The 27,251-nt window shown below is 40.3% G+C and overlaps 2 protein-coding genes across 2 annotated transcripts in view; one reads left to right on the forward strand and one right to left on the reverse strand.

Annotated features, from left to right (window-relative positions):
• The window catches only part of pex1 (peroxisomal biogenesis factor 1), a 174,569-nt gene extending 169,649 nt beyond the window's left edge, over positions 1–4,920 (forward strand). The window contains exon 25 of the transcript XR_008604188.1: positions 4,911–4,920. The gene's annotated coding sequence lies outside the window, so the exon portion shown is untranslated. The remainder of the gene's footprint in view (positions 1–4,910) is intronic.
• Positions 647–22,828, reverse strand: c15h18orf21 (chromosome 15 C18orf21 homolog). The gene is made up of 5 exons (XM_023281958.3): positions 22,508–22,828; positions 16,356–16,378; positions 15,453–15,673; positions 2,155–2,348; positions 647–1,838 (listed from the first exon to the last, which is right to left on the reverse strand). The coding sequence occupies exons 1-5, from the start codon at positions 22,600–22,602 to the stop codon at positions 1,679–1,681; spliced, it is 693 nt and encodes a 230-aa protein (XP_023137726.1). The 5' UTR covers positions 22,603–22,828; the 3' UTR covers positions 647–1,678.
• Positions 22,829–27,251: the final 4,423 nt, after the last annotated feature.

Consider the following 27,251-nt stretch of genomic DNA (forward strand, 5'->3'; position numbering starts at 1 on the left):
TTTGTTCAGTTATTCTTATTTTATTTTACTTTGTACACTAAATGTCTTTGGCAGTTACTTTCTTTTCCCTTATCTTGCATTATCTTCAGCGCAGTTTGACTTTCCCCCTTTTCATTTTACATGCATTTATATGTCATCATTGCGTATCCTTAACTTTGTGTATTCTCTCTTGCAGTTTGTGTTTCGTCCACTCTACGGGCATCTCCGGATGCAGAGTTGCACTGTAGTTACTGGCCTCATCAGCCTCCCTGGTGTTTATTGTTCTCTTGTGTGTCGTTTGTCTGGTTCTCTCTGCTACAGCTGAACTCCCTTATACTTGGTAAAAGGGAGTTTTTTTTCCCTTCCACTGTCACCAAGTGCTTGCTCAAAGTGAATATTTGGATATGTTGCGTTTCATACTATAGAATAATATTGTAAAGTCTTAACTTTACAATGTGAATTGCCCTGACCTAGGGTGTTAAACAGCTGTCAGCTAAGCAAGACAAGGTGTAGAGAATCCTTAGAACACCCCCAATGTATGTAGCTCAAATGATCGAATACTTTATATCCATTTATCCATATATCAGTAGAAATTAAATTAACATAGAAGTTGCATTTTAAGAACATTCTGAGCACTCGTGTGTGACTAAGAATAAAGAGCACAGAATTTCACAACCGAAAAGGTTTTATTTCAGTGTCACAGTAAGTGGAATATAGATGTGAGGTATTTCAGGATATAAACACACACTGCTCATTAAACAGCTGATCTACAACAGAGTAGGTAATCAGGCAGTACAAAATAGAGTGGATATATTGAATATTCCTGCTCTTAACAAAACTATCAAAAGAGTAACCTTTCAAATACGTACAGCCAAAGAAAGTATCAAAAGAAAACTTTAAGTTTAGACAACACTAATCATAAAGTATTTTTCTGTACAGATTTTAGGCATTTGAGCCCGCTCAATGTAAACAGCAACTGATGATAACCACAAACATTGTATCGGTGTTTTGCACAGCTTCCAAATCTTTTATATGCACATACAAAAATGCAGCAGCGGCAAAACATCTGTACATTTGCCACTCTGTCGTGATGAACTTATGCTATGACAAATGAAGTTACACAGACATCTCCCAACTGGAGAGAGTTTAAAAACTGGAGAGACACATACAAATGTTTTAACAAAAACTAGCATGAATAGTGATTTGTTATACATATACACTTATCATATGAATGTGTAATTGTAACTTAAGAAAACAAAATTCAAAATACAGAATGATATTGGCATGTAAACCAGCTTTTCATGCCACAACGGCCAGCACACAATAAAGTTGGGCTTCTTGTGATGCTCCAGAAATTTGATGAATAACATTTTACTAAGAGTAACATCCCCAGTTTGGGAGATCACAAGAGGCATGTCCTAAAGTAGACAACAGAAGCAATCCTCTGTCTGACTCAGCAGAAGATGCACTAAGTGATTAATAGCTCAGTGCTCTCAGTTGTTACATTCAGGATTCCAGGAGCGCCATTCCAATCAGCCCAGCAACAGCAGTGTTGGCGGGCAAACTGTAACCCTTCCTTCACCGGTTTGGAACCTGAGGTTAGTTATTTAAGCTCTCCCTTATCCTCTGATGTAAACAGGTTACAACATGGGTCAAACTCCCTTGTTGTTGAAGCATAATCTTAAAGACAAAGAGATACTCAAAGTGAGGACAGAAAATCTTTCAAGCCCCTTTTCTTGCCACCCTCGTTGTCCTCTCGCATGAGAATCTTGCTCAGACGCTGGACGACCCAATTTTTAGCTTTGGGCGGCTTGGAGGAAGTTGAGCTTGACCCTGAAGAGCTGGACGAGGTGGATGACCTGGAGGGAGAGAGAGAGAGAGAAACAGAGTTAAGAAACAGTAACTTGAGATTTTGTAGGTTAGCAGGAATTGCTGAAGGTACCCCGTCAACAAAAATATAATCTAGCAAGCATGGAATCAACACGTACAGCCCGTCTAACTCGCTGCAGTTCTCTTAATGCTGAACAAATAGAAATTTAATCATTCAAATGCTTACGTGCCTCACACATCATACTCTCGGATGTCTGCGACACCTCCCAAAATTAGTCTAGGAAGGTGGTATCTTAAATCTTAGCTCAGGAGACATTAATAGCAACAAGCTAAAAAAAAACGTACCTAGATGTATGAACAGGTGTCTTGTCTTTGCCAGGAGTCTTCGGGGTACTCATGTTGGATCTATTGGTGGACTGAGGTGTCTTATGTTTGCCAGCACTCCCCGGCGTGCTGTGGGTCTTAGCGAGGGTAGCTATAAAATCCCTGTTCATTCCTTTGTGTCTGGATGTCTTACTGCAAGCATGGCAGGTGGCCATCTGGGATAAGGAGAGAAAAGGAACATATTCATTAATATTGCATGCCCTGCATCTACATTCTTCTCATACATAATGAGGTTTTGAGGTGAAGCCATATAAGGAACACTTCGCAGAAAATTCTGCAGGTTTTTCTGCAGGTTTATGAAACTATAAATATTAATCTATTTACCAACTGATGTCAGTGGAAGAGAGGAATTTTGATCATTTCTTTTTCTAACTATTTTTAAAACTCAAACTACATATTGCCACAACTGTCTGATTTTCTCTGGGACATTGAAGAGCTTGCAGTGACTTAGTCTGGTCACTGACCGCAGTGATGGATTGACTTCTGGGGCACAGAGAGCACGACTAGCTGTGGCTGCAGCTGTAATGAGTGCTGCTCATATGCTCTGGGTGACGCAGGCCAGTCAAAGCCTCCGAGACGTCAGGCACATCTACTGCTGTCTCTCAGCTGAGGAATAGTTCATAATGCGGTTCAGGAAGCAAACTCCTGACAGGAGATTCACCGAACAGCTGAGGCTTTTCCTGTTGGCCATGCCAAACATAATTTCACCTTAGAGCATGTTGCACAGACATGAAAATAGCTGGATAAGCCAAAGTGGGATGGGAAATACTGTCTTTAGCCTATGAGAGGGCAAGTTGGGGCTGTTGCCATGCAGTCTGACCTATTCAGGGGACACATGTTATCAAAACCGTTAGTGAGCTCTTGCAACTAAACTCTATGAACCAGCCTTTTTTGAAACTACAATTACAATGACACTTTAGCAGACTCTCTGAGTCGATCTCTTTCTCTGATGTACCTCTGATGACAAATTTAAAACAATTTTCTTACACATATTACACATGACATGCAAACAAAAATTCTGACTCTATTTAAGGGAAAGCATGTAGACATTTGTGAGAGTTACAAGGTGCAACTGCAGTGTCATGAGACCGTTATGAACCAAGACAACTACTGGCGTCCTAAACTCCTGCATAGCACTCTGTAGTCTCCCAATAAAATGTCACATTGTATGCAACTACACTGTGACTGGGACAAATGACAGTGCGTGTCACGGGGTGCACACAAGCTGCTATCAAATCACAAGTAATAAATCAATAAGAACCTAATGAAGCACAAATCCTGTTTCCACAAACACACACTGTGGTAAATTACAAAAATAGACTAACTGTTCTGGCACACCACAATCACTCTTACATTTGCAGAAGCTCTTTTTCAATTGCAGTTCATTATTCACAACTAAGACACCACCATCAGGACAAGGGAAAGTAACAATTTGGAGACAATGAGATCATCCCAGGAATAAGCTGACCACAATCTAAGTAAAAGACAAGCTATAGATCCTGTTTTCTGTCATATTAACAAGCTTCAACAGACAGAAACTCTCAAACAGAGGAGATAACTACACTTCATCCCTAAATAAAACTTTCTTCAAAGTAGAAAATGCAGTACACAGTATTAAGTGCTATCTAGTGTTGACTAAAGACTCCTTAACATCCCTCCAAACCTTCCGTAACTTAAATCCAATCAATGACACAGCATCCAGAGTTGCACAAGGTTAAAACCGGTTAGAACAGACCACCGTTGCAGAGGTCAGCAAGTCTGAGCCGAGCTGTTGACAGTCCTGAATGCTGATGAGATGGAAAACTCACCGACACGAATGTTGCCATGTTAGAGTCTGACAGGTGTCTGTTGGAAAGTACTGGAGAGTTGGGTTTCGGCGAACCAGGAACACTGAGTTGCTCTTTCTGTCTACCTGACTGTGTGTGAAGTGTTTACTACACCAGCCTGCATGTCCGTCTTTATACAGACCAAGCCCAGCAACTGACCCACCCATCTTTGGGTTAGGGGTGTGGCTCAAAGGAAAACTGACCAATGCTCTGTCAAAAGGGCAAACTAAACAAACAGAAATATGCTAAACATTTCTCCATGTAGAATGGCATTATTACTACATGCAAAATCATTTGATAAATTATATCTGTAAATACATAGGGTCTAACTTAGAAAGTTTTAAATATTACTACGTTGAATTACTGGTGAGCTTAGTTCAGCACATAAACAGAATATAGATTACTATGCTGTGGGGAAAACCTCAAGTCATTCGAAGGCATGCTTTACGTTATATATATATATATATATATATATATATTATATATAATGCACTTTACAAATGCTGTGAAGGCACAGTGGCAAACTTCCAATGTTCACAAACTCATGCACTGGACTTTCAGGAGCACAGAAATACAGATGTTTTACTCATCAATGAAGCGGTCTTGGCTCAGTAACTTCACATTTCAAAAGTTTGGACTGTCTACTCTTTGGATGGGACTAAAACCTAAAACCAATACCTTGGATGCTGAGGTATTGTGATCCCATAAGGGATACAAAATAAGTTTTTGTGTAACTCTGAAATAGGCAAGCCCCCTATTTTAGCACTGCTTTGAATATCCAACAGTAAAGACTTCTGCATCAAACTCAACTTGAAATAAGTGGCACTCTTCTTAACTTAGCAAAGCACAAGCCTATTATGATTACAATCACTGTATAAAAATAAGTCACAGCAAGTCAAAGCAGATATGCTCATGACGCAAACAAAGCTGGAACTGTGTTTTTTTCAAACTTATTCATGTCTGAAGTGTCCTCAAGCAAGGAAGGACATTTATAATACAAACACATGGCAAAGGATGTTACACTGGCATCACTTTCTGGCTAAATAGAGGAACTTCAGAGCAATGGATAAAGTGGTGGAATATGGTGGGCAGAGTGGCACTCCACAGGAGGATCTACGTTCATGTATAGGAGTGTCTCTCCTGCTGTAGCGCTCTCAAGACAAACACTGAGGATTTGTGAAGTATTCAATATTCAAATATAATATGTGCAAGTCAAAAACAGCTAAAAACTACATTTGGTTGGATTTTTACTTAGACATTAGCTGACTTCTGAAAAACAGCTGTTTTATCCAGCAACATAATTTTTCCCCCAGAACACTCCCTGGGTGCCATTAGACGACAAAGAAATAATTTTGACAAAAAACAAAAGTCAGTGATACATTTGAAAGAAAATACGCTTTTGAAAATAAGTGCTATGGGAGTACAACACAATATTTGTTTAATGATATTATCTCATTTGACAATGGAATATGGAAGCATTATTACCAATGTTACCAGCAAGTCTTTTCATATTATTGCAGAGCTGTAGTAATTATCAAAACAAAGAAATATCTGGATTAGCAACTCACTCTTGGTAAAAATGAAAAACAAAACAAACAAAAAACCCCAAACAGCTCCAAGGTAGGCATATACACATCTATAACATTTTGTTTCATTTGTCATATCTGCTGCAAAACTGCAGACAGACAGAGTTAAAGCACACTTAAATAGATGAATGATGCAGAGTCAGAAATGCACATGCATCACTCCAATTTTAACCCTGTTCCATTTATCCATCTCTTCTTATTTTAAGTGTTGTGATTAGCACTCTTATATTTTCACTCTGCATTTGCTTTCTTTCTATTTATGACCTTCCTATCACTACCTCCTGTTTTTTTTTTTTACTGCTACGATAATACAATTTCCTCCTGTTGATCATTAAAGGCTCATTTAATCAGATCCTAAACTGGACACTGATGGGAAACAGTCAAACAAAAACTATTTGTTCTTCTGTCATAAATGCAACGGCCTCAGTTGTAACACTGTAAGTGATTAGAGCTGTGGAAATTTAGGTGACAGCCTAGATTGTACCATTTCAAACTCGGATGACTATCCTACGCTTGCCAAGTAAAAAAAAAATAATCCAAAAAAAAAAACCACGGCAAAATAAGTGTGCGGCTCACAGTGGACAGAATCAAACACAGACAGACAGCTGGCTGCAGATGCATGTTTACAGCTAGAATGACCTCATGCTGTTTATCCTCTTGTCCTCTAGTTACCACGACTGGCCCAACTATCATCAGCTGGCCTGAACTAAAACACCGACAGGCTTCAGCAGGTTCTAAGAAAAGAAACCTTCACAAAATGTGTGTGCATGTAAGTTCACAGTGGACACATTTATCAGACCTCAATATTTAAGTGCCAAGGAAGTGATACTGTCCACTCCAATACAGCAATGACAGCATGCTTGCTCCTTGGTGATAAGAAATCGTGATAACCTGAAATTCAATCCCCGCATATCACGTGTACTACTTTAATTTACGCTAATCCTCTGACATGTAGCGTATGCACTTGGAGGGACACACGTGAGTCGGTGAGACAGATTTGATTTCCTCATCTTGGCAGCAGACAACCCTAAACAGTGGCCAATCAAGCATACGGCAAAGGCGACGTTTCAGATCTTCGGGGTAGAGTGAGGATAAACAACAACCTATACACAGCTGGAGTACTATTAAGGATGATTATTTTATGCACAAAGTTGAATTTCTGTCAGGAAGATCAAGTTGACCATATGGTCAGAGGAAGAACATATGACATTTGATTTTAATACTTATCAGTAGTCTATTATTGCCTCCAACCTGCATATTCCAACACCAGCTCAGCCATGACCTTTCATCTTAATCCCACCACAAATAAATGGAGCCTTGTGGTTTCTTTCTGATACCATACCCATGTTTGTGTTTTTCTTCAATGTGAGCCAACTCAGACAGTCGTGGTGACAAATACACTTAACCTTGATTCCATACACATAAAGCATGCCACGGCTATTCAGCTCTGACAATCATGCACGGTGCATAGGATGTCAGTACCTGCAGTTCAAACTTTATATCATAAAAAGACAACATATAATCATTATATACACTGATAACAGCAGTTACTGAAATATCCTCCTTTAAAAATTAAAACAGAATTAACCCCTCTGTTAATTCTCGTGTCTGCACAGTAATAGATCCAAACTCAGTTTATATGAATGTAAAGCATAGCTGCATGAGGTATCAATAAGCTGAGAGATAATTCATGATAAATGGGACAACTCTCAGTGTGGTTGTGCAGCTTTTTGTCATGTGGCCGAAGCTGTGCCCAGCTGAATATGTGTAAAAGAATACTGTGAGAAATGATAAGGGAGGGTGGTGAGTTTAACACTTCTGAAGCTGTCATATAAACAAGTGAGGACGTCAATAAAAATGATTGTTTGTGCTATGTGGAACAAGAAAGGAAGAGGCAAGGAACGACAGATAGGAGGGAGAGAAGGAAGAAAGCGATAGTAAGGACAGGAAGGAAGGACCCCATAGGGAGAACAGACAGATTTAAGTTTTACACCTAAAACTCTATACAGCTGTGAACAAATGTTTACATACATTTATAAAGACCATCTACTGTATATCTTGGCAGTCTTATGTTTCCCGTGACTATTTTCTATACTGGAATCATTGAAACACGTGTCTTTGTCCCAAAAACAATCATGCATGTTGGTTCTGTTATAGCCCTATTATAGGTGTTCTGGAAATAGAACAAAATGTACTTGGTTAAAATATTTGGTCAAATGTCCTTTGGTAATTTTAACCTCAACTGGGTACTTTTGGAAGCCATTCACAAGCTGCTGACACGCTTCTGTTAGTATCTTTAAACAGTCCTCTTGACAGAATTGATACATTTCAACTAAATTTGCTGGCTATCTGACACAGACTTGTTTCTTCCTCACATTCCACTGATTTGCGATGGGGTTTAAGTCATGACTGGGGGACTCCAGTCTAAAATCTTAATTCTAGCCTGATTTAGTCTTTTTTTTTTTTTTAAATCACTTTTGACGTGTGTTTGGGGTCACTGTCTTGTTGGAACACCCAACTGTGTCCAAGACTCAACCTGCTGGCTGATGACTTCAGGATTTCCTGCATAATGTGGAGGTAATCCTCTTTCTTCATTATTCAATTTACTTTGTGTAAAACACCAGTTCCAACTTCAGTCGAGCCTAAAGGTGCCCTTTCTAGAGGAAGGACTTCCTTCTTGCATGGCAGCCTCTCAGCCCATTTCGATGTATAATATGCTGGATTGTGGACATTGATCAATTATCTCTGAGCCACGCTGGTGATTGGATTGAAGATTTGATTAATACAGCATTCTACATACTTACAATTGATGTATATTTTTGACCCAGAAGATTTTGTCATTTTTCCAGAAAACGTGTAATAAACCTATGAAAGAACAAAAATGCATGATTGTTTTTTGCGACAAAGACGCATTTGCGTCAATAATTACATCATAAAAAATGAAAAGTTATAGGAGTTAGTGGAACCTCGTGACAGTCATGATAACCTGGTAAACTTTTGTTCACGACTGTAAATATAGGTACATATGACTGAGTGTCACATGAGGTTTGCATAGGTCTACCTCTATCTATATGTATGCCTCATACCCCACCCCTTTATAGATGCATTAATGTTGTAACAGGATAATAAATGTTAGTTACATCACCCGCCAGTGGTTTTTATGTTTTAGCTGATATATATGCTTATATATATATGTACACATAAAACATATGGCTCGGAGAGCTCAATTCATATAAAATGGCACACATATATAGACACACAAAGATGCACAGACTCACATAAATCAATGCTGCAGATGGACCCTTCCTTCTATTAATAGCCCCTGGTCCATAAATACCTCCCTTCCTCTTTATCTCTGCTGCCAGAGGTCAGCTTGGACTGATTAATTTGACCTTGGCAGTACGATACCACCCAAGAGGAGGAAGATGAGTAGAGTTGACGAACAGAGTGAGTGACAGAATTAGGTGCCTGTTAGACTTCTAGAGCAAAAAAAAAAAATCTGTCTTACAATAGTTTAGAATCGCTAAATGTCGATTGTGTGACACTTTCCAAAATGTTTCAGTTTTTTGTGAGCTCAAAGGCATGAACATCTACGTGCGCTGTGTGTGAAAGTCATTTGAGAACACGTCAATACAACACAATAAAGCTGAAAGCAGAAGAGCCGTTGGGGGATCAATACGAGGCAAGCGTTGTAAACTTTCCTCTAACCACGGCCTTGTACTGTGATTGGGTGCAGGCAGCCACTTAGTTACAATGTCTGGCGGCAGGCAGCCCGGTAAATACAGAGAGACAACCAATTTGAATTCAGAGCTGCTACACACTGCCATTTTTAAAAAAGATGTCATATCTTTTTCTCTCCCTCTTTCTGTCTCTGTTGGTGGTGATAAAGGTCACATTTTATCCTGCATCACACAGCAGATCTGCCTCAAAGCCAACCACAGCAAAAGACTGGAGAAAAGATATCAAAACATTAACTGATGATTTACCTAAAGTCAAACACAAATTTCCCGTCAGCTGGAATATATTATGGAATATTTTATTTTAAAAAAATTATTCTTTTATATACATGTATAATGTTTGTTGGCATTTCTGCCTTTCTTGGATATTTGGAGACAAGAAGTGTGGCTAAGGAGAGCAGGGGAATGACATGTAGGAAGGAACGAGGCTGGCTGGGAATTAAACCAGCAACATTACATCAAGGCCTCTGCAGCTTTTGGATCACCCTGCTTCAGTTAATTCTTTACAATAAACTCCATATGCTTTTCTAATGAACCATGAAATCACTGCAACTTTAATCTTTGATTTCTCCCTGTGAAAAATGTTTGATGTGGTTCTCTCAGATATGAAATTAAAATATAATCAGATAATAAAATGTTAAAACAAATGCTTGTCAAAATCCTGCAGATGATATCTGTTGAAGTAATAGCAAACCAGTCACTGCAGATTTATCTAAAGCAAGCCATCTTAGTTTGGTTTAAGGTGACAGTAAAAACAGTACTTAAATATTTTGGATATAAAAATGCAAAAAAAATGCTTCCACTGAATTTGGGAACCTTCATATTACATTTTCACTAAGTGAAGAGAGGCCAAAGGAAAGTACTTGGCACAAGGCACACTCGAATTTGTGACAGCTGAATGTCTGTACTTTAGTTTATTAAATGTTTTTGACACACCTGAACAGCCCAGCTGTGCTTCAGGGTGCAGCTGTTCTGAGTGCAGATAGACATTTGGGACTGAGGAATAAAGAAAACAGCTTAGAGACAGATCTGGATTTAGAACTCTTTTCTGAATTTAATAAGAGGTGACAAACCTCACAAGTGTAAATCCATATCCAATAAATGTCATTAATGTGTACACGTGCTGAGAAAATTGTTTCAGTAGCAATATATTGTAAATAGTGCTGAGTGATGATCCAAAAGCTTAACAAAGGCAGGTTCCAAACCCTGACACCGCTGACATCTCGCAGTTAGACTTACAGAAGGGATTGCCAAGTTCTAGAGTAGGCTTTTAATAGCAGTGTTGAAAAACAAAATGAAGTGAGGCACAGAGGATAATTAAGAGCTGACATGCTGTTATGCTGTGACATTAGGTCATTTATACGGATAAAAACGACTTAAAGTTTATGTTGCAGTGAGCATATTTTGTTTGTTCACTTAAAGATTCCCCGAGGATGTCAGCTCAGCTGGCAGTGATTTGCCATGACTGCTGCTCTTACTGTATATGTGCCTGTTAACATGCCTAAAATGCTTCACTTAAATCCCTGCACACATGACACCAGAGTGAGTGTTTCTACTTCACGTTGAGTCTCCTCTGTTTGTATCTAAAAAACAGTGCTCTCCTCGTGGCCTCTCTCTTCCCCAACATGTCCCCCTTCCTGTCATCCTGTCACTCGCTGGCCTCCCTCAAGGTGTCATAACCCTCAGTGGAGCTTTTCCTGTTCCCGGAGAACAAACAGGGAAAGCACCAGCCAGACATCGCTGCCTCCTGTTCCCTGTCATCTCCTCAACAGACATTCTCCAGCAAAGATAAATATGACAGAGAGATGTGGTGAGGAGATGGCCAAGAATGGAAGGAGAAGAAGAGAAAGATGAGGATAATGCAAGGGGACAGGGGGCAGTCAGGTAGATGAGTTGAGGTAAAACGCAAGAGAAAAGGACAGATTGGAAAGAGTAAAAACCGGCAGAGGATGAGAGGTGGTCAGTGAGGTCAAGAAGAAGCGGTGACATAAATTACAGAGACAGATTGGACTCAGGTCTGGAAGAGATGGCTCTTCTTGGAAAAAGGAAAGATTTTTCAACCACTTATGAGCTGTCAGTGATATTTTTCATGTCTGGTTGATCTGTTATTCTGAAAACACGTGCTGTTGTCAGAATGCGCATAAATTAACCACCCAAAACAACATGAACGTAACAAACAACTCTGCTGGGAAGTATAAATCTATACTCGACAAGGGAGAACAGAAGAATGAAGGAGGAGGAGAAGAGTCTATTCTTCGCTCCATTTAGGGTCTCTGCCTCTCTTGTGGGGATGCACTCCAGTTTATTTCCATATCTGCTGCTAGATAACCTGCCCAGAATGCATAAACATACCTGATTTATAATACCTCAAAGACACAACTTCACAGAGATGAGGAAAGCCTATCATACACTGGCATCCACCCCGAGGGCAGCACATTCACATACACTCATCCTTAAGAGAGAGCAATATGGTGTGAAATGAGGATGATTTACATCCTGGAGTATAAATACTTCAAAACGCGCATGTGTACGAGTATAAATGTGCATATATTTCTCTGAAGTTTTTACGCTTACATAAGTTCATTACGTTCAAGCCATAAATTTACTGTAAATACAATAAAGGATCTGCATGGAAAGTGGTGCATCATTACGCAGTGTGCATGTACACTAGGCCTGTCACAATATCAGATTTTCACCATAAAATTATCTTGTCCAGAACAACTTATGATTACAATAATACTGCGAAAACTACAGAAAATGAAAAAACTAATAATGCTATCAGCCAAATTCATCTTTAACTTTTTTCTGTGTTTTACCCCTTTTTTGACAAATTACTTACAACAAAAATATAACTGTAGGGAGGTAGAGAGTAAACATAACTGTACTGGGTATTGCTCCTCTGCTGAAACATCAGTCAGACAGTTATACGTGATAATAAAAATCATGGTCATCATCAGCGTGGATATATCAAGACACCCTAAATACATAGTATACAGATGTATGCACACTGTTCGGAAGAAAAAATATTTCCCTCAAAGTACCTAGAAAGACTGAATGCAATTTTGCCGAGACCCAACGGCTTTTAACTAATCCAAATATGAGTCATACAAGCTATTAGCTCTTCAAAGTTTCCACATCACACTTCATCCACAATAAAATCGTGTAATTGTTTTGACACTTGCAAGAACATCGAGAACACAATAAAACACAAGTGGCTAGATCTGCAAATACTCACACCTTATTTTGACAAAGGTCTGTCTCAGGTTGTGCATAAAAAACTGACATCAAAATTATACAGCAGTGTGATGTACTTCCTTCTGTAGGTGTCACGTAGCTGACAGTAAGGAGAGCAGCTTTCCGTGTACACGGCCATAACACTCAACTCTGGCACACTGAAATAAAACAATAAAAGGATGAAACACTAATGAAACCATATCAAGGCCACATGGTCACTGTGCTGTATTATCACATTCAGGTAGCGAACAGGATATGCAGAGACTGTTTTTCAGTCGAGATCAAAGCAGCATCCTTTAAAAATTATTGCACAAGGACTAAGAAAAAACCACGCGCGCACACACAACTCGTGATTCTTTCGTAATCCTATCTATGGCCCGGAGCTTCTATGTTTAAAAAAGACTTGAGTGGATGTCGGTCTCTTTATTCTGGGTCTCGTGCTGAGCCGCTCTCTTCCTGTCAGGGTTGTGTTGCTCTTTCATCAGTATGGAGTCAGAGAGGCAAAAAAGGGAAGCATTCCGCATTCCTCCGTTTATCTTCACAGCTGCATTTTCAGGGTATCACCTCACCATCACCCGTGTGCGGAGCACAGGTGTACGCCGACTCGCATGTGTGGTTGAACTTGGTGCCTCTTGAACCTCCAGTACATTTCAAGCCGGTGACCATGAAAACAGAGGGCAAAAATACCTTGGAGGACATTCTTGGGGTGTATTGGTTTACTAGAAAGTCACGTGATGATCAAACATCAACATTCTTCATTGTGATGCCCGCTGACAAATGAGCCAAGGCAGAGGTGCAGAGTCATTGCTGTGTGTCTTTAAGACAGTCCTTCAGAGAACAACACAGCATATAATTGTCTCTGACTCAGAGTTAAGAGTTCAACAGCAAAGCCACACAACTCTAAGTTACGGATATGAAGGCTGGAATTTGTAGGCACTGTGATTTCATAAATAGTTTACAGCACTGCTCTTACTTCCTCTTCGCACTAAAGCTACATTCTTACAGTTCTTACCTGACAGCTGCTATTATTAGAGGCCTGTGTAAATCAAGATTATTTTTGCTGGGTTTATTATTCCATCCACTGTATTGAATTTAATTTCCAATTTTGACAGCAGTACTTTCAATTTTCAAGCTGCTCTATGGATAGTTTGTTTACTATACTGTAATGTCGAGAATCCCCATAATAGACTTTTTACAGCACTCTCCTCTGTGAACCAGATGATTTCCCTATCAGACCCTGGATCTGACCATCACAGCAGTACACAGAGGTAAAACAGGACTGCACAACCAATGATGCATATTAAATTATGACAAAAGATGACAACATTTCCTTTGGCAGTCCATCATTTGATTTCTCCTGTTCATCTCTCTTATCTATCTGCCTTTCTCCCTCTTGCTTTTTATCACATTTGCTGTTTCACTGTGCTGTGTTATTCCTTTTGTTACCTTACTTATTCCTGCTGCCTGAATCTATCTCTGTCTACCTCTTTGCCCTCAGAGTCAACAGATATATAATGATGAGTGGGTTCAGAGTGCCTTGTGTGGTGAATACCTGCACACTCGATGAACCCAACCAGATTTTAATGAGGCAGTGGCATTTCCACCTAAGTTGCTCGTCATTAGGGCTGATGTCAGATCACCAGAGAGACTCTTCACTGGTTCTCTCCTATCACTGCTCTCTGATGCAGGGGGAAATGACCCTATCGTTACACGCTCCATCACCAGCTCCCTCACCTAAATGGGTTTATCAGTAGAATGGGTGGGTGCCGGCCAAAATATGCTTTTCATTTTGTCCCTACTTGGCGCCATCCATTAACAGGACAGATAAAAAGGAACACCATAACAATTTATTGAGCTTTGGGACAGAACAGGGTGAGTGTTGACAAAGCACAGTCTAGCAACATTAGTGCTCTTACAGTTAAGCCTAATGGGACCACTGTAAAGGTGGTAGCCATGAGTGGAGCACCATAATGAACCAGACACATTGTGTGGAATGAATACTAATGACTTCATCCGTCTAAAGAGCAACAACGGCTGGAAACAATGCAATACAGGACAATGCAGGGCTTGACAAGTACCATAAATAGCAATGTGATAATTTTTGATAACGTGCAGGAAATTCTGTCCTGTCTTGCACCCGGTAGAAGTCTGAGGTGAACATATGGAAACAGTGGCCATGTCAAGGACAATGTAGCAGGTTTTTTATAGCTTACATAGGGGTTGATATTTCAGGGCCTTTGGCTAAATAGCACCTTTATGATTACTAAAGTCAAAGTGATAGATCAAAGGAAGAACCAGTGTTACCAATGATATTATTTTCACAAAAAAGTGAACAAACATGACTTAGGATTAATTAAAAACCATGACATTACACAGCTTCCAAAAAAGTATTATTTCTAAATCTATCTAAATAACCCCTAAACTTACTATTACTTACAACACAACTGGAGTATAGGATATCATTCAGTCTTACAGCTGGATTTACTGCTCCAACATTGCTCCAACTGTCAGTTCATATAAATCAAGGCTTAAGATTGCTGCTCCCCATGAATAAATTATATTTGGAACAATTTATTCATATCTTGTCCTTCATTGCATTGTAGTTTGTATTCTCATGTTAATCTGCATTCTATTTTAGCTTAGTTTTATCGTAGTTTTTATTATACTCTCTTAAAAATCCCTGTGTGTGTCTACTTTCATTGCCTTCAGTTTCTTTTATGAGTAGTCTAGCCTTTTATGTTTTACATAAAGCACTTTGAGTTGCCTTTTTTGTTGAAATCTGCTTGCCTTGACATATACCCCTGCAAGGACAATATGCAGCAGTGCAGTACAATACAAAACCAGGTCTATGAGGTTGTAGTGCTTTGTGTTCTCACCAGTACTGAGGAGGACTTTTGGAAATGGTGCAGCAGATTTTTCTGCACTAGGCTGAGACGTTTGCCTCTGGCCTTCCTGAGCAGGACACTCTGCACTCGTGCTGACAGACACTTTTTGGGCCACAGTCGCATCCGGTGATTGTCAGGCAGCAGCCACTGACAACAGTATGGACAGATCAAGGTGTTTTGTATCAGGTTGGAGATTTTGGACTTCATTGGGGCTGAGTAAAAGAGCAGACACACAGATTATCTAACACTTGTTGGCAAATACTTTGGTGTGCTGTCATGCATGTTACTTTGGAACAAAAGAATATTCAGGTAACCAAAAAGATCCAAGTGTACAAAAGGGTGAGAATGACAAGTTTTTCTTTACAACTACAGAACAATTCTCTGCTGACACTGTGCTCAAAATGACACCATCCCACATTTCTATATCCACAGAAAAACAAACTACATCTCAATATATTTGTCATTCCCCAAAAACATTTTGCACTGTTTATTCATTCAACATCTAGACTTGATAAATCAAATGATCCGCTTTTGGACGAAAATTACATTTTCTTCAAACTGACCCCTGAGCAAACACCATGTTACTCTCTTAGGAACCAGTCCTTTCATTATTTGATGAGAAAGCTCTGAGTAGTCTTACTAAATGGCACTGCGGCTTACTGATGTGATTTTGGCTGGCATGGGTCTCAGAGTGTGTGTATGTGTGTGTTTGATCCCACCCGGCAGTCTGCTATAGACAGCTGGCTGACTGTGTGTTTGGCTGAGGATTTAGTGAGTTTTATCAACCTTGACAAGCCAGTGACAAGGTCCTACTTACGACTGCAGTCTTCTCTACGTGGCTATTACGCTCTAGGGCATCAGTGATGAAAACATGCTAAAATGAAATTAACTCACCGTTAGCATTCAGAGGTGGTTGCCTGGGGAAGACAAAGAAGAGACAAGATCAGACACTTTGAACAGAGACTTATAAAAGAAAAAGTAAAATTCCCTGGGTTTGATGTTTTAAAAAAAACATCGGTACAAAAATGATTATGAAGTGAAACTTTGATAGTTTCATCTTCTCTTTAATAGATAAAGTTTGTGGTTTTCTAAAGCACTAGAGAAAAGCATGTAATTTAACATACATATTCATGTTTTTTTAAAATACTCCTCTCAATTTACATTACAACAACTCCTTTCATATGGAACTAATGTAATAAGACATAAAGTGAACAGAAACGAACATTTGGACAATTTTTCTTTACTTGCAAAAAAATTACTTTGTAATTTGCATAAAATACATTCATGCAAGCAAACTCATTACAAGCTGGAAACACCAATTTAGAAAAAAAAGCTCGTCATGGAAATCTCTTCCCATTATGTGTAGTGGAAAACATGCAACCGGAAAAGCAGATAGGTCTCTCCCAAACAATATAGGGCAACTCTCCAAACCATTGCAATCACTTCACCCCCTACAGGGATGCCTACACTTTTGGAACACCCACAATGAGATATTTTAACTGACACCCAGTTGAGCCCTGCTAAAATTAGCCCTGGGCTTAAATCGATGGAGGGATATTTACTGTCTGGCTGCACGTGTGGCTGGGACAGAAATGGGGCTGGCTGTTTATAGAGACAAGAGGGGGAGTACGAGGTCGACTTTAATCTGGAACTGACCCATGGGCTGCAACTGCTGTGGCGTCTGGCAACAGGCAGCGGTTTGTTGACTTTCACCACTTGCATTCCCAAACGCACCATATGTGAGATGGTGCCTTATAATGCCGGATGATTCTGGATGGAGCTGGATGCATTGTAGGGTGAGGACAGATTTGCAACATATCTCTCATCAGTCATCCCACAGTCTGAGGCACTGTCCCTTGATCCTCCCAAAATTTAATAATCAGTGACTGGATTAAACTGTCAGATTATATAGAAGCCCTGTCAGAAAATACTGGAAATGAAGTCAGACTGCATGAGGCCAGTGTGGGGAAGTGTGACTATGTAAAGGACTGATAGTGATTCATGGACCTTGAACAATTCCAGAAACACTTAGTTACTTGTTGAAAAAGCCATTTTATCATTCTTAGCCAATATAAAAATCCTCTTTAAAAAGTTAGCAGGTTTTGAATACATTTCCCAAGGCAGTTGCTTCGCTATTGATAACACCACTCACTATACAGTCTGGCTACATAAAACATGTTCTGCTTTTCTTTGACGTAAGATGAAAGCAAATCCTTAGACAAGGTTTCTGTTAAAAAAAAACCAACTCAATGGCTTGAGTGTAGAGAAGCCAGATTCTTGGGGAATTTTGCTTTTCCAGTCTCTCTTTCCACTTTTTGCCTGATGAGCCAGCTCTCAGAAACTGTACACCACAAAGACCTCTTCCACAGCACAAATCTTATTAACATACTTTTCATGCATCTCCTTTTAAGTGCACACTTAGTTGTGGTGATGAACGCTGAAGATATGGGCCCTACACATGAACTGCTGACAGCTGGAATATGCTATTAACAGAGTACTGGAAGATGCAAAAAGATGGAAGCTGAATGGGGGGGATTATGTATTGGCTACAATTTAATGATGTAATTAGAGACAGAAACGCTGTTGGGGGAAAAGCACACAAAATTAAAAGCATTATGAACATTTTATTGCTACCATCATGGAAAACAGTACAATTTCTGGCATATCCTGAAAAAAAACCTGCACTGATGTTTGCAACATATTTAGATATGTAGATACAGCAACCTAGCACAGGTAGTGCTGTGGTCAGTGTCAATCACTGAGCTCTCTAGACACTGTATCCCTCCATAGCACAGTCCGACATGGACCTATTTATCAGCTGGACATGACAGAGAAAGAGGCCAGCAAGTGCCTCCCAGTCTGGGGCTCATTTGTACAGGCAAAGATGGTTGCTGGCTCCTGCTGAGAGGGGAGTAAGATGAGAGATACAGTACGAGAGGAAATCAGAGCAAGTGGTGGATGAACGAGGTGAGACGAAAGAAGTCTTTACTAGGTGATGGCAGACGAAAGGAAAAATGCGGTCAAATGAAGCTGAGAATAGCCATGATTTGTTGTCCGTAATAACGAAAGCAACACAAAACAGTGATTCTGCCACACCTGATATAATATCTATGATACATTACAATATCTGTGTAAGTGGAAAGGAAAGGAAAACATACGGCTAAACTGGCAAGAAGCAGGAATTTACTGCAGCGTGGTGTCAGTGTGTGTATGCTATCCTTGATATTCAGTTTTATAATGCGTCACTTCGATTGTTTAGCTTTCTGTTTTTGTTTCCGTTTATTTTTACTAAATTTTGTTCACTTTATTCTCATTAATTCGATAAATGCAACCACAAGCAGTTATAAAATAGTGACTCTTTTAATTCACAAGCTAATTCCTGCATATCAAAGTTACATATTTAGAAGTTTTAATGATCCCCTCCTAACTTAAAATGGCTTAGATGTAACTCTACACTGGAGCTTCCTCTAGAATGCTTGGATCCAGGCGGTCCTTGCCTCTTTCAGTCAAACCTTCCCACTTATGGAAGCTGGTGCACACCAGCTCACCCACAGTTCTGCTCAAACACTGCAAAAACTATTCTACATGACACAATTGCATATTATATTATTCGAGTAATTCAGTCATACATGTTTGCACCAGAAACTGATCTGACAATGACACAAGAAGCCTCTTTCTGCAAGAAATGCTCAGCCATGGCACTGACTACTTATATTGCTCATGATATGTACTGTGTTTATAATGCATCACAAAAACAAACAACATGATGTATTGGCTTATCGATATTTCATCTATCTTATCTCTACTTATGTGGTAGACGAAAAGCAGGGTTCAACTGAATCAAAGCCCCTGCAGGCACCATTTTAGAGCAGACATAATTACTTGATTCAACGATTAGTCAACTGAAAGAAAATAAGCTGGCGACTAGATTATAATCGATGAATCATCTTTCAAACTACACTAGTAACAGCTTCTCAGATTTAGGGATTTGATTCCTCTCTTTGACAAATGATAGTGAAATAAATATCTTTTGTGGTTAGACTGTAGATCACATTAAACAGGTGTTTTGAAAACATCACTGGCCTTTGGGAAATTGCACAAAAGTGCTATTTTAAAAGATTATACACAAGCAAAGAACATAATCAAAGCAATCATCCTTCGCAAAAATCTTCAGCTTTATTTTTGTCCCCAACCTAGGCTTCAACTGATTAATCAGAGTGTCAGTAATATCGGTCTGTGTTGAATTATCATTATTTTATCTACACTAGAGTAAAAATGTTGGCCCTGTGTGAAGAGAAAATACCCAGTAGCACTTCAGGCTATTTAAAAACCAAGTCATTATGACATTGTTTGCAGAGCAGACACTGAGCATATTTTGGTTATCAGGCTCCAGTTACCAGACACAGAACTATGATTATGAACTTACCGGAAAAAGCTTCACTGGTCTGGCAACGTGAGCGACAATAAAGTGACGTCAGGGACAAACACAGTCACACGTAGCAAGCCACGTGTTCAATAAATAACATCCCTCTCCGCTCCTCCACACAGAAACTAACATACTATACTGTGACAGAAATAATTCAATGAAAGCCTTTACCAGAAGTCAATACTGATGCATTTTTGCTCAGCAGTAATATAACTGTAACTCACGCACTAACACATTCAGTCATCATCAGTCTGACAGAAGGTGAAGACAGTGGCAGGAGGCAGTAACACCATCTCCAACAAATATGTGGAGCAGTGTGTATGAGTAATGACACGCGCCCACGAAACAAACACGCCAGTGACGCATGGGCCAAAACCATAACTGGAGAAAGCGGAGACAGTGGAAACCCCCAGAAGAACACGTAGAGACAGTTGTGGTTCCTCAGGACTTAAAACATCAACACACGCTGACCACATATGCCAGGCATTTGAAAGGACGCTGACAAAAACATTTCCCCCCATGTCTTGGATGCACAGTTTGATCAACCGCACATCCAAGATATGAATCAGAAACATTAATTCTAAACAGCCATTTTCTTCCTAGTAAGCTGCATTTCATGTTATCCATATCGCCGAAGATCACTTAATTAGCTCACCATGTTAAGTGTAAATTTTGGCTGTGGCTGATAATTGTGTTTTCTCTGCCAAATGCTTTGGCATAAAACCAGTTAGGTCTCACAGTCAGTGGTCCAAACATTTAGATTTGTGTCTTGCCTGCTGGGCAGCTGGTCAGTTAAATGTGGTCAGAATGTTCTGTAAACACCATAACTCATCAATGCCAGGGAATCTGGGGAACAGATCAATGTTCATAACTAGCAGTGGGCTCACACACATCCGTAAAATGAACCAGACCATGGTTTCACTATTTAAACCTCTGTTTTTGTTTCCATTCATGGTACTGCCCACAAATTTCCTGGCTCAGGTGAAAGTGAAAACAAGCCCGAGGATACGGGGACATGGCTGGAACCCAATTCGACCACAAGACTCCACACACACACACACACACACACACACACACACACACACACACACACACACACACACACACACACACACACACACACACACACACACACACACACACACACACACACATTTACTCGCTTTAAATGCATTAATGCCCATTTGCACCATAACAAATCCAATCTGAGCACACTTTCTGTACACCTGTAAGTGCACATGACCTATATGCACACACATTTTTTCGCTCTCCCTTTTGCAATCTCTCTCTCTCTCTCTCTCTCTCACACACACACACATGCACACTCTAAAGGCTTAAGAGGATTTCTCTGGAAATTACTTTCAGCTTTCACCACAATAAGGCAATCTCCACTGTATGGAATATGCCACCAGAAGCTGCTATGTTGGAAAAAGAAACAAAACCGAAGCAGTATCGTGTTTTATTCTAATGGAAAATTTAAAGAATTAACTAGAGGGATCTAATCAGATAAACACAGTCGGTGCCCCGCGATAAAACTCTGTATGGGTCCGTTTAACAACCATGCAAGGGACACAAGAAAGGAGAAAAGGCTTATAGGCTGCCTGGCTCTCCTGCCCAATGATTAGAGGGATTGTCTATGCCTTCACCACTTTGTTTACTTCATGCTGGTCTCATTTTTATGCTTGTTAAGAAGGTGCTGTGGTCTCACCAATAAAATTTGCTTCACTCTGCAACTACATGAGCTTGAATGGCAAAAGAGTTAAACTAGAATCATCAGTTACAAGCACCCACACACAGCTCACAGATCTGCTCACTACACCTGCACATGAGCAGCCACGGGACTCTCCTGGGGCTCTTGTCCAGCTTCAATAAGTCACTGGTGTAAACAGGAACATCAGCAGACATGCTACACTCCACTGGAAAAATGCAGCCTTCACACTGAGCAACACAATCCAAACAAGCAACAATGTCTTGATTGTGGCACCACTAAACACAAATATATATGATATTTAGAGGCACAAATGCGATTATAAACCATGGTGTCAGTTGAAGGTGGTTGTAACACAGCAATCCCTTTTTTTAAGGAGCGGGAATGCACACATCAAGAAAAGAGAAATCTGTAAATACCCAGACAATTCAATTCAATTGCTATCAATCTCCAAATGATAAATATGATTTTAATACATAGTGTACTACTAAACATAAGCTATAAAGCTACTATTTTGGCTACAGGGTACAGTTACGAGTTATTTTCTCATTTTACAGTCTATTAAATGTCTGAAATATTATATGGTAAAAATAAAAAAGAAGAAGAAAATGCTGGCTGGATTTGTATTTTTAAAAATATTTACATTTAAGCTGGTCCAGTGAAAGAGTGTAAGACGCCACTCTGTGACAAAGTAATGCCCAAAAGAACCCCAGTTTCAGCATTAAGTTATATCTAATGAACATATTTTCAACGGAGTTTGGCTCCCACCATTTTGACACAAAAGCCCACCGTCACCGGTCGAGCTTCTCCACCTACCGCCTCCGTGCTGCCATTACAACAATAAAGCACAGAAAATACAGCCTCAGCTCGTAAAAGTGGAATGTATGTTGAATTTCAAACAAAGTTTCTTACAGTAAGAACCGTGAGAGCTCCGGGCATTTCTCCTTGTACAGCAGAGACGCGTCCAGCAGAAATTTCGCTGTTTCTTCGTCGGGCTGACACTCCATTTTCAGGGAGAGTTTTCTGACGCGACACGTGAAAAACTGTGAATTCCGAGTAAAAACTTCTTTCGAAACGGTTTAACTGACCGAACAGGCACAAATGCAGATTAAAAAAGAATAAATACACGCAGTCGAAACAGCAACCGCAAGACTAGGGTGGAAAATTTATGAATTTTAATGTAGCCTGCATGCAGCCGAATAGGCACCGGGAGATTCACGTTGCGTCGCGAGATTCTGACGTTACTCGCAGTGCATTGTGGGAGTCGGAGTAAATACGGAGCGCACTGTTCAGCGACCGTGCGGTTCGCTAGTCTTTTGGTGGTAGCATAATAATTGATTGTAAAAAAAAAATACCCCTCTGCTTGTTAATGTTTCATAAATTGACTGGAAAATTAAAATAAATATTAAAATAATAATCATAATAAAAGACGTAGACTGTTATTTAAACCAACCCTTTAAATTCTGAGGCTACTTAGCCTAATCTAACTGGAACTAGATGCTAAACTACGAGTAGTCTAGCTGCATTTGGAGCCTGCACTTACTACCTAGAGCTAAAGTTAAATGCCAACACACTAACTCAAGACATCCAAAAATGTCAAGTGATTACTTTTGCGCAGTCATCCCACCTCGATTGTACAGATACCCATTTGATGTCATCATTCCTTGAATCTTATTGGACAATAACAATTACCAATGTTTCACAGCAGTGGGGTTATTGACATCCTTATTGTTGTATCCTGCGCACATCAGAGCACCAACAAACCTTTCTTTTTCTTTTCTTGAGGCCAAAACATTAATAGGTTATGACATCCGACAAGGACTCGATCGCACAAGAACTCCTGCAGGATGCAGTTCAATTATTTAAACAGGTCTAGAAGGGAATTCTGCGAGGACAGAGAGAGAGAGAGAGCGCGTTACTGTGTGAAATTGGATATTTTTGAAGCAGCAGAAGGGCGGAAGAGCCCGTGAGTGCGCACCTTTCCTCTAACGATATCAAAAGAAGCAACCTCGGTCAGAGACACACGCCCGATGGAGCAGAGATGACAAGAAAGAAGTTACAAAACGATTTTCTTTTTTTTTGTTGCTTGACACAAGAGGGGATTTCATTCAGCAGCAGCGACAATACAGCTCCTGCTCCTTCTCGTCTATCCACGGCGGGACCGGTGCGTTTTACGCGCATCCTTTTCCCCCCGGAATGTCTGTCGTGGCTACACGGTAGGTTTTTACACATTGATTTGCGATTTTAGGCAAAAGCAGGGAATTTATTGTTATCACAGCGCATTGTAATTGATCACAAATGTGACTGAGAAACAGATAGTATCTGATGCTTTCAACTAAAAAGTGATCACCTTTATTTTCCTTTTGGAAGTTTGGAACACCGGAGTAGAAAATGTTGCTTTTTAGAGCATCATCCAACAAAAACAGCTACATACACCAGGCCTATTCTGACTGAGTTTAGGATTCTCGGCTATTTAGAGTCGAGGATGAACCTGATTGAACATTTTCGGGAGCCTTGTGTGATGTTTTTTGCTGTTGTGAATCATCAAATGTGAAATCTTCTGTCCAGGTTGTACTTCTTTCTTGTGCAACGTGCGTGCGTCTTAGTGTGCCTGTGTTCGTTTATGGGAAGAAAAGGAGAGGGGCTGCCACCAGACACTGGAGAGATATTAAATCACCGAGCCATGGAGCTTACCGAAACTGATGGAGTAAGCTAAAGTGTGAGGGATTGCTCCTCAGTTTGTCCGCGAGTTCACTTTATCAGGCTCTGTCAGGCAGGCGCTTCCACACCAGATTGAAATAGCCAAGCGGTGCAGCTCGGCGTGTAGTCCGCGGATAAACGGATTCTCCTCCACTACCAGGACTAAATTGACTCGCTAGTCCGAGAGGGAGAGTAACACAGACACACATACAGACACACAGACAGACAACAGAGCGGTTGATTTGGTGCTCAAAGTGCGTCCTCATCCCTTCTTTACTGGCGCGCATGCTGAAATAAGATTGCAGCAGGACAGTGATGATGGAAAGGTAGGCATTTTTGCTTCTTCTCACTGACACCGAGACACCGCAGTAAATTGGCATGGATGAATATTATTGCCGTGATGAGCCAGAAAAATGCAGCCTGAATGAGCAAAGACTTGTGGGGCACTTCTCCCTCTGACCTGCACAGTTCTGATTTCCCTGCAGGGAACCTGAAGCCCTTGGAGGTTGATCACGTAACTGGCAAGCATTTTTTTTGAAGTGTTACTAAACCTCTGAAGTCTTCTTGAAAGTGTGAGGATTTGTCTTTCCGCAAGATAACACTAGAAGGAAAATTGATGCTTTAAAAACCACAGTTACACGCGTTTTTTACAATCTGTTTCACCAGTGGCTCTTTAAGTCGCTCTGCTGACTCACAGAGGATGGAACCAGCAGCCCTGACAGGATTAATGCACTCCTCAGTGATAGGACCACACCTGGCTCCATTATGCTGTGGTGAGGCAGGTCTGGTGCCACTAGGATTCTTCTTTCACCTACAGAGGACCTAACATGGGGAGCAGAGACATCCCAAAGTGTCCTGTCAGCATCTGCAGGGAAAAGCCAATCCCAGCAGCAGCAGCAGCAGCAACAGCAGCCATGGAGCCAGCTATCACTCCTGAAACGCAACACCAACTCCAGTAGTGCTGAGAAAGCTCAAGAGAGAAGGCACAATACGCCCTACTGCTCTGCGAGTGTGTATTGTATGCACTTAAAATGCACGCACATATGTGTGATTATGCTCAGTGTTGTGCGTTCTTTGTGATGGCTTCTCGCAGTCATGCAACTCCAACAACTCGAGGGCCCCACTTCAATCAGTTTTCTCCTGCATACTGATGCGAATCACACATATTCATTTGTTTGCTGTTATCTGAGGTCATTCCCCTGCAGAAGTCTGACTTTACACATCTCAAGCTGGAACATTGCTGAGTTTAATAGTCTATTTTCTGTAATGACTGTAATTATCCAGCTGAATTAATTATTAATAGCGTTAAGGTCATTTAGTCTGTTTTTATGTGTCCTGATAACTGGATGCATTCAGTGTTTCACATAAAATCATCTTCACCTTGTCTTTTTAATTCTGATCTTATTTACTTCATATTATCAGCTGCTGCATTTGTGTCTTAGTGCTACCATGTGTGCCTGTATAGGTGCACATTTTTCAGACCTTTACGTCTCAGCCATCAAGGCTTTTTTCTCCTTTTAATGCATCATTCAGAGAGTAAGCTCTTCAAACACTCAAAGCTTGTCATGAATTTATCACAATCCACAGCATGGATGAATAGTCTGATGCAGGAACACAGAGTAAGACAAGACCAAGGTCAAAGCTTCATTCGCTCAAAAAGAATTTGGTGTTTGTGCAGGATGGAAGCTGTCTTCATTTCTCCGGGAATTATCACACGCTCACATGTACATCGCCTCAAGGACAACCGCTCTCACATTCCACTTCATTTACAATCAATAGTCTGATGGCTTTGAAACGCTTATTTTACAAAGCTACACTATGAGGAGGAATATAATTTTTTATATTTAAAATTTGGAGTGATTACTCTGTCCATGGAGATTATTTGTGAAGCGGGCTGAGTCACTTAACTGTTACTGGAAGCTGCGCATGTAGAGGCCAAAAGACTGCAATTTCCCTATGTGCTATTTTAAACAAACCTTCCTGCTGCTTACACCAAGCTTCTTGATGGAGAAACATCAAAACCTTAAAGGAGGTGATCTGGTAATTCGACCTTGTTACATATTCCTCTTTTTAAAAAAGAAAAAAAAAACTGTGCCTTAAAGCAAAATCATTCATTGAAGTCCATTTTTAGGCAATAAAAGCTTGTGTGTTTTTGTGGCTCTGAACAAGGTGCAAAGTGAGCATGTGCATGAGTGTGTGCATGCATGTGTTTGTATCTATATGCACTGGCTGGTGTGTGTGTGTGCGTTTGGGAGCTAGAGCTGCTGGTACAGACTACTACACCATGCATAATCTGGTTGAGGGAGAACAAAGATGTTCTACAAAAACTGTTTGTTTGGATCAGGACGATCCAGGCATCCAGAACCCAAGAGAACAGTGGGTCATTCACAAGACACCAAGGGAAGGGACCCAGTGGAGGGACCAGGCAAGGTCTCTTTAAAAAGGTTGTGCGTCTGTGGAGAATAACAAGGAGAGCGAGAATAGTAAAGTCTTCTACCATTATGTGCTTTCCATAATAAAATGAGGGGGTTGGTATAAGGTTAGTGTTCAAAGACATGCCCTGAAAAGTATTGAAATCCTTTATATAGGTGAACATAACTTTTGTGGTAGATTATTATTGAACCACTTAGCACTATAGATGTGATGGTAAAGCTCCACTGCTGTTTTTGGCAGAACCCAAACAGGTAACCTTGCATTTGAAGCAATTCATTCATTATCCACAGAGCAAACCTCAATGATTCAACATCTATCATTTAAGGTTGTCATTAAAAGTTGCCAGTTGGATGTAAGGCTTAAAAAGTAAATCTATGGTGTGAAATCCTGTGCAGAAATGACTATGCCTGCTGGTTTGTTAGCTCCCTGCTGCTTTGCTTAAAACAATAAAAGAATGGGCACACAGCCTCACACCCGATGAGGCTGCCAGATAAGACTTTCCTTCCTCCTCTTAAGTCAAAGC

Source organism: Amphiprion ocellaris, chromosome 15, assembly GCF_022539595.1.
Source record: "Amphiprion ocellaris isolate individual 3 ecotype Okinawa chromosome 15, ASM2253959v1, whole genome shotgun sequence".
NCBI lineage: Eukaryota > Metazoa > Chordata > Actinopteri > Pomacentridae > Amphiprion > Amphiprion ocellaris.

Coding starts and splice junctions, on each gene's coding strand:
- c15h18orf21 (XM_023281958.3), bottom strand. CDS start 22,602: ATGGAGTGTCAGCCCGACGAAGAAACAGCGAAATTTCTGCTGGACGCG. Junction 15,674..16,355: donor ACCACCTCTGAATGCTAACG/GTGAGTTAATTT, acceptor TCTTTTACTCAG/CCCCAATGAAGTCCAAAATC. Junction 2,349..15,452: donor AAAAGTCCTCCTCAGTACTG/GTGAGAACACAA, acceptor TCCTTATCCCAG/ATGGCCACCTGCCATGCTTG.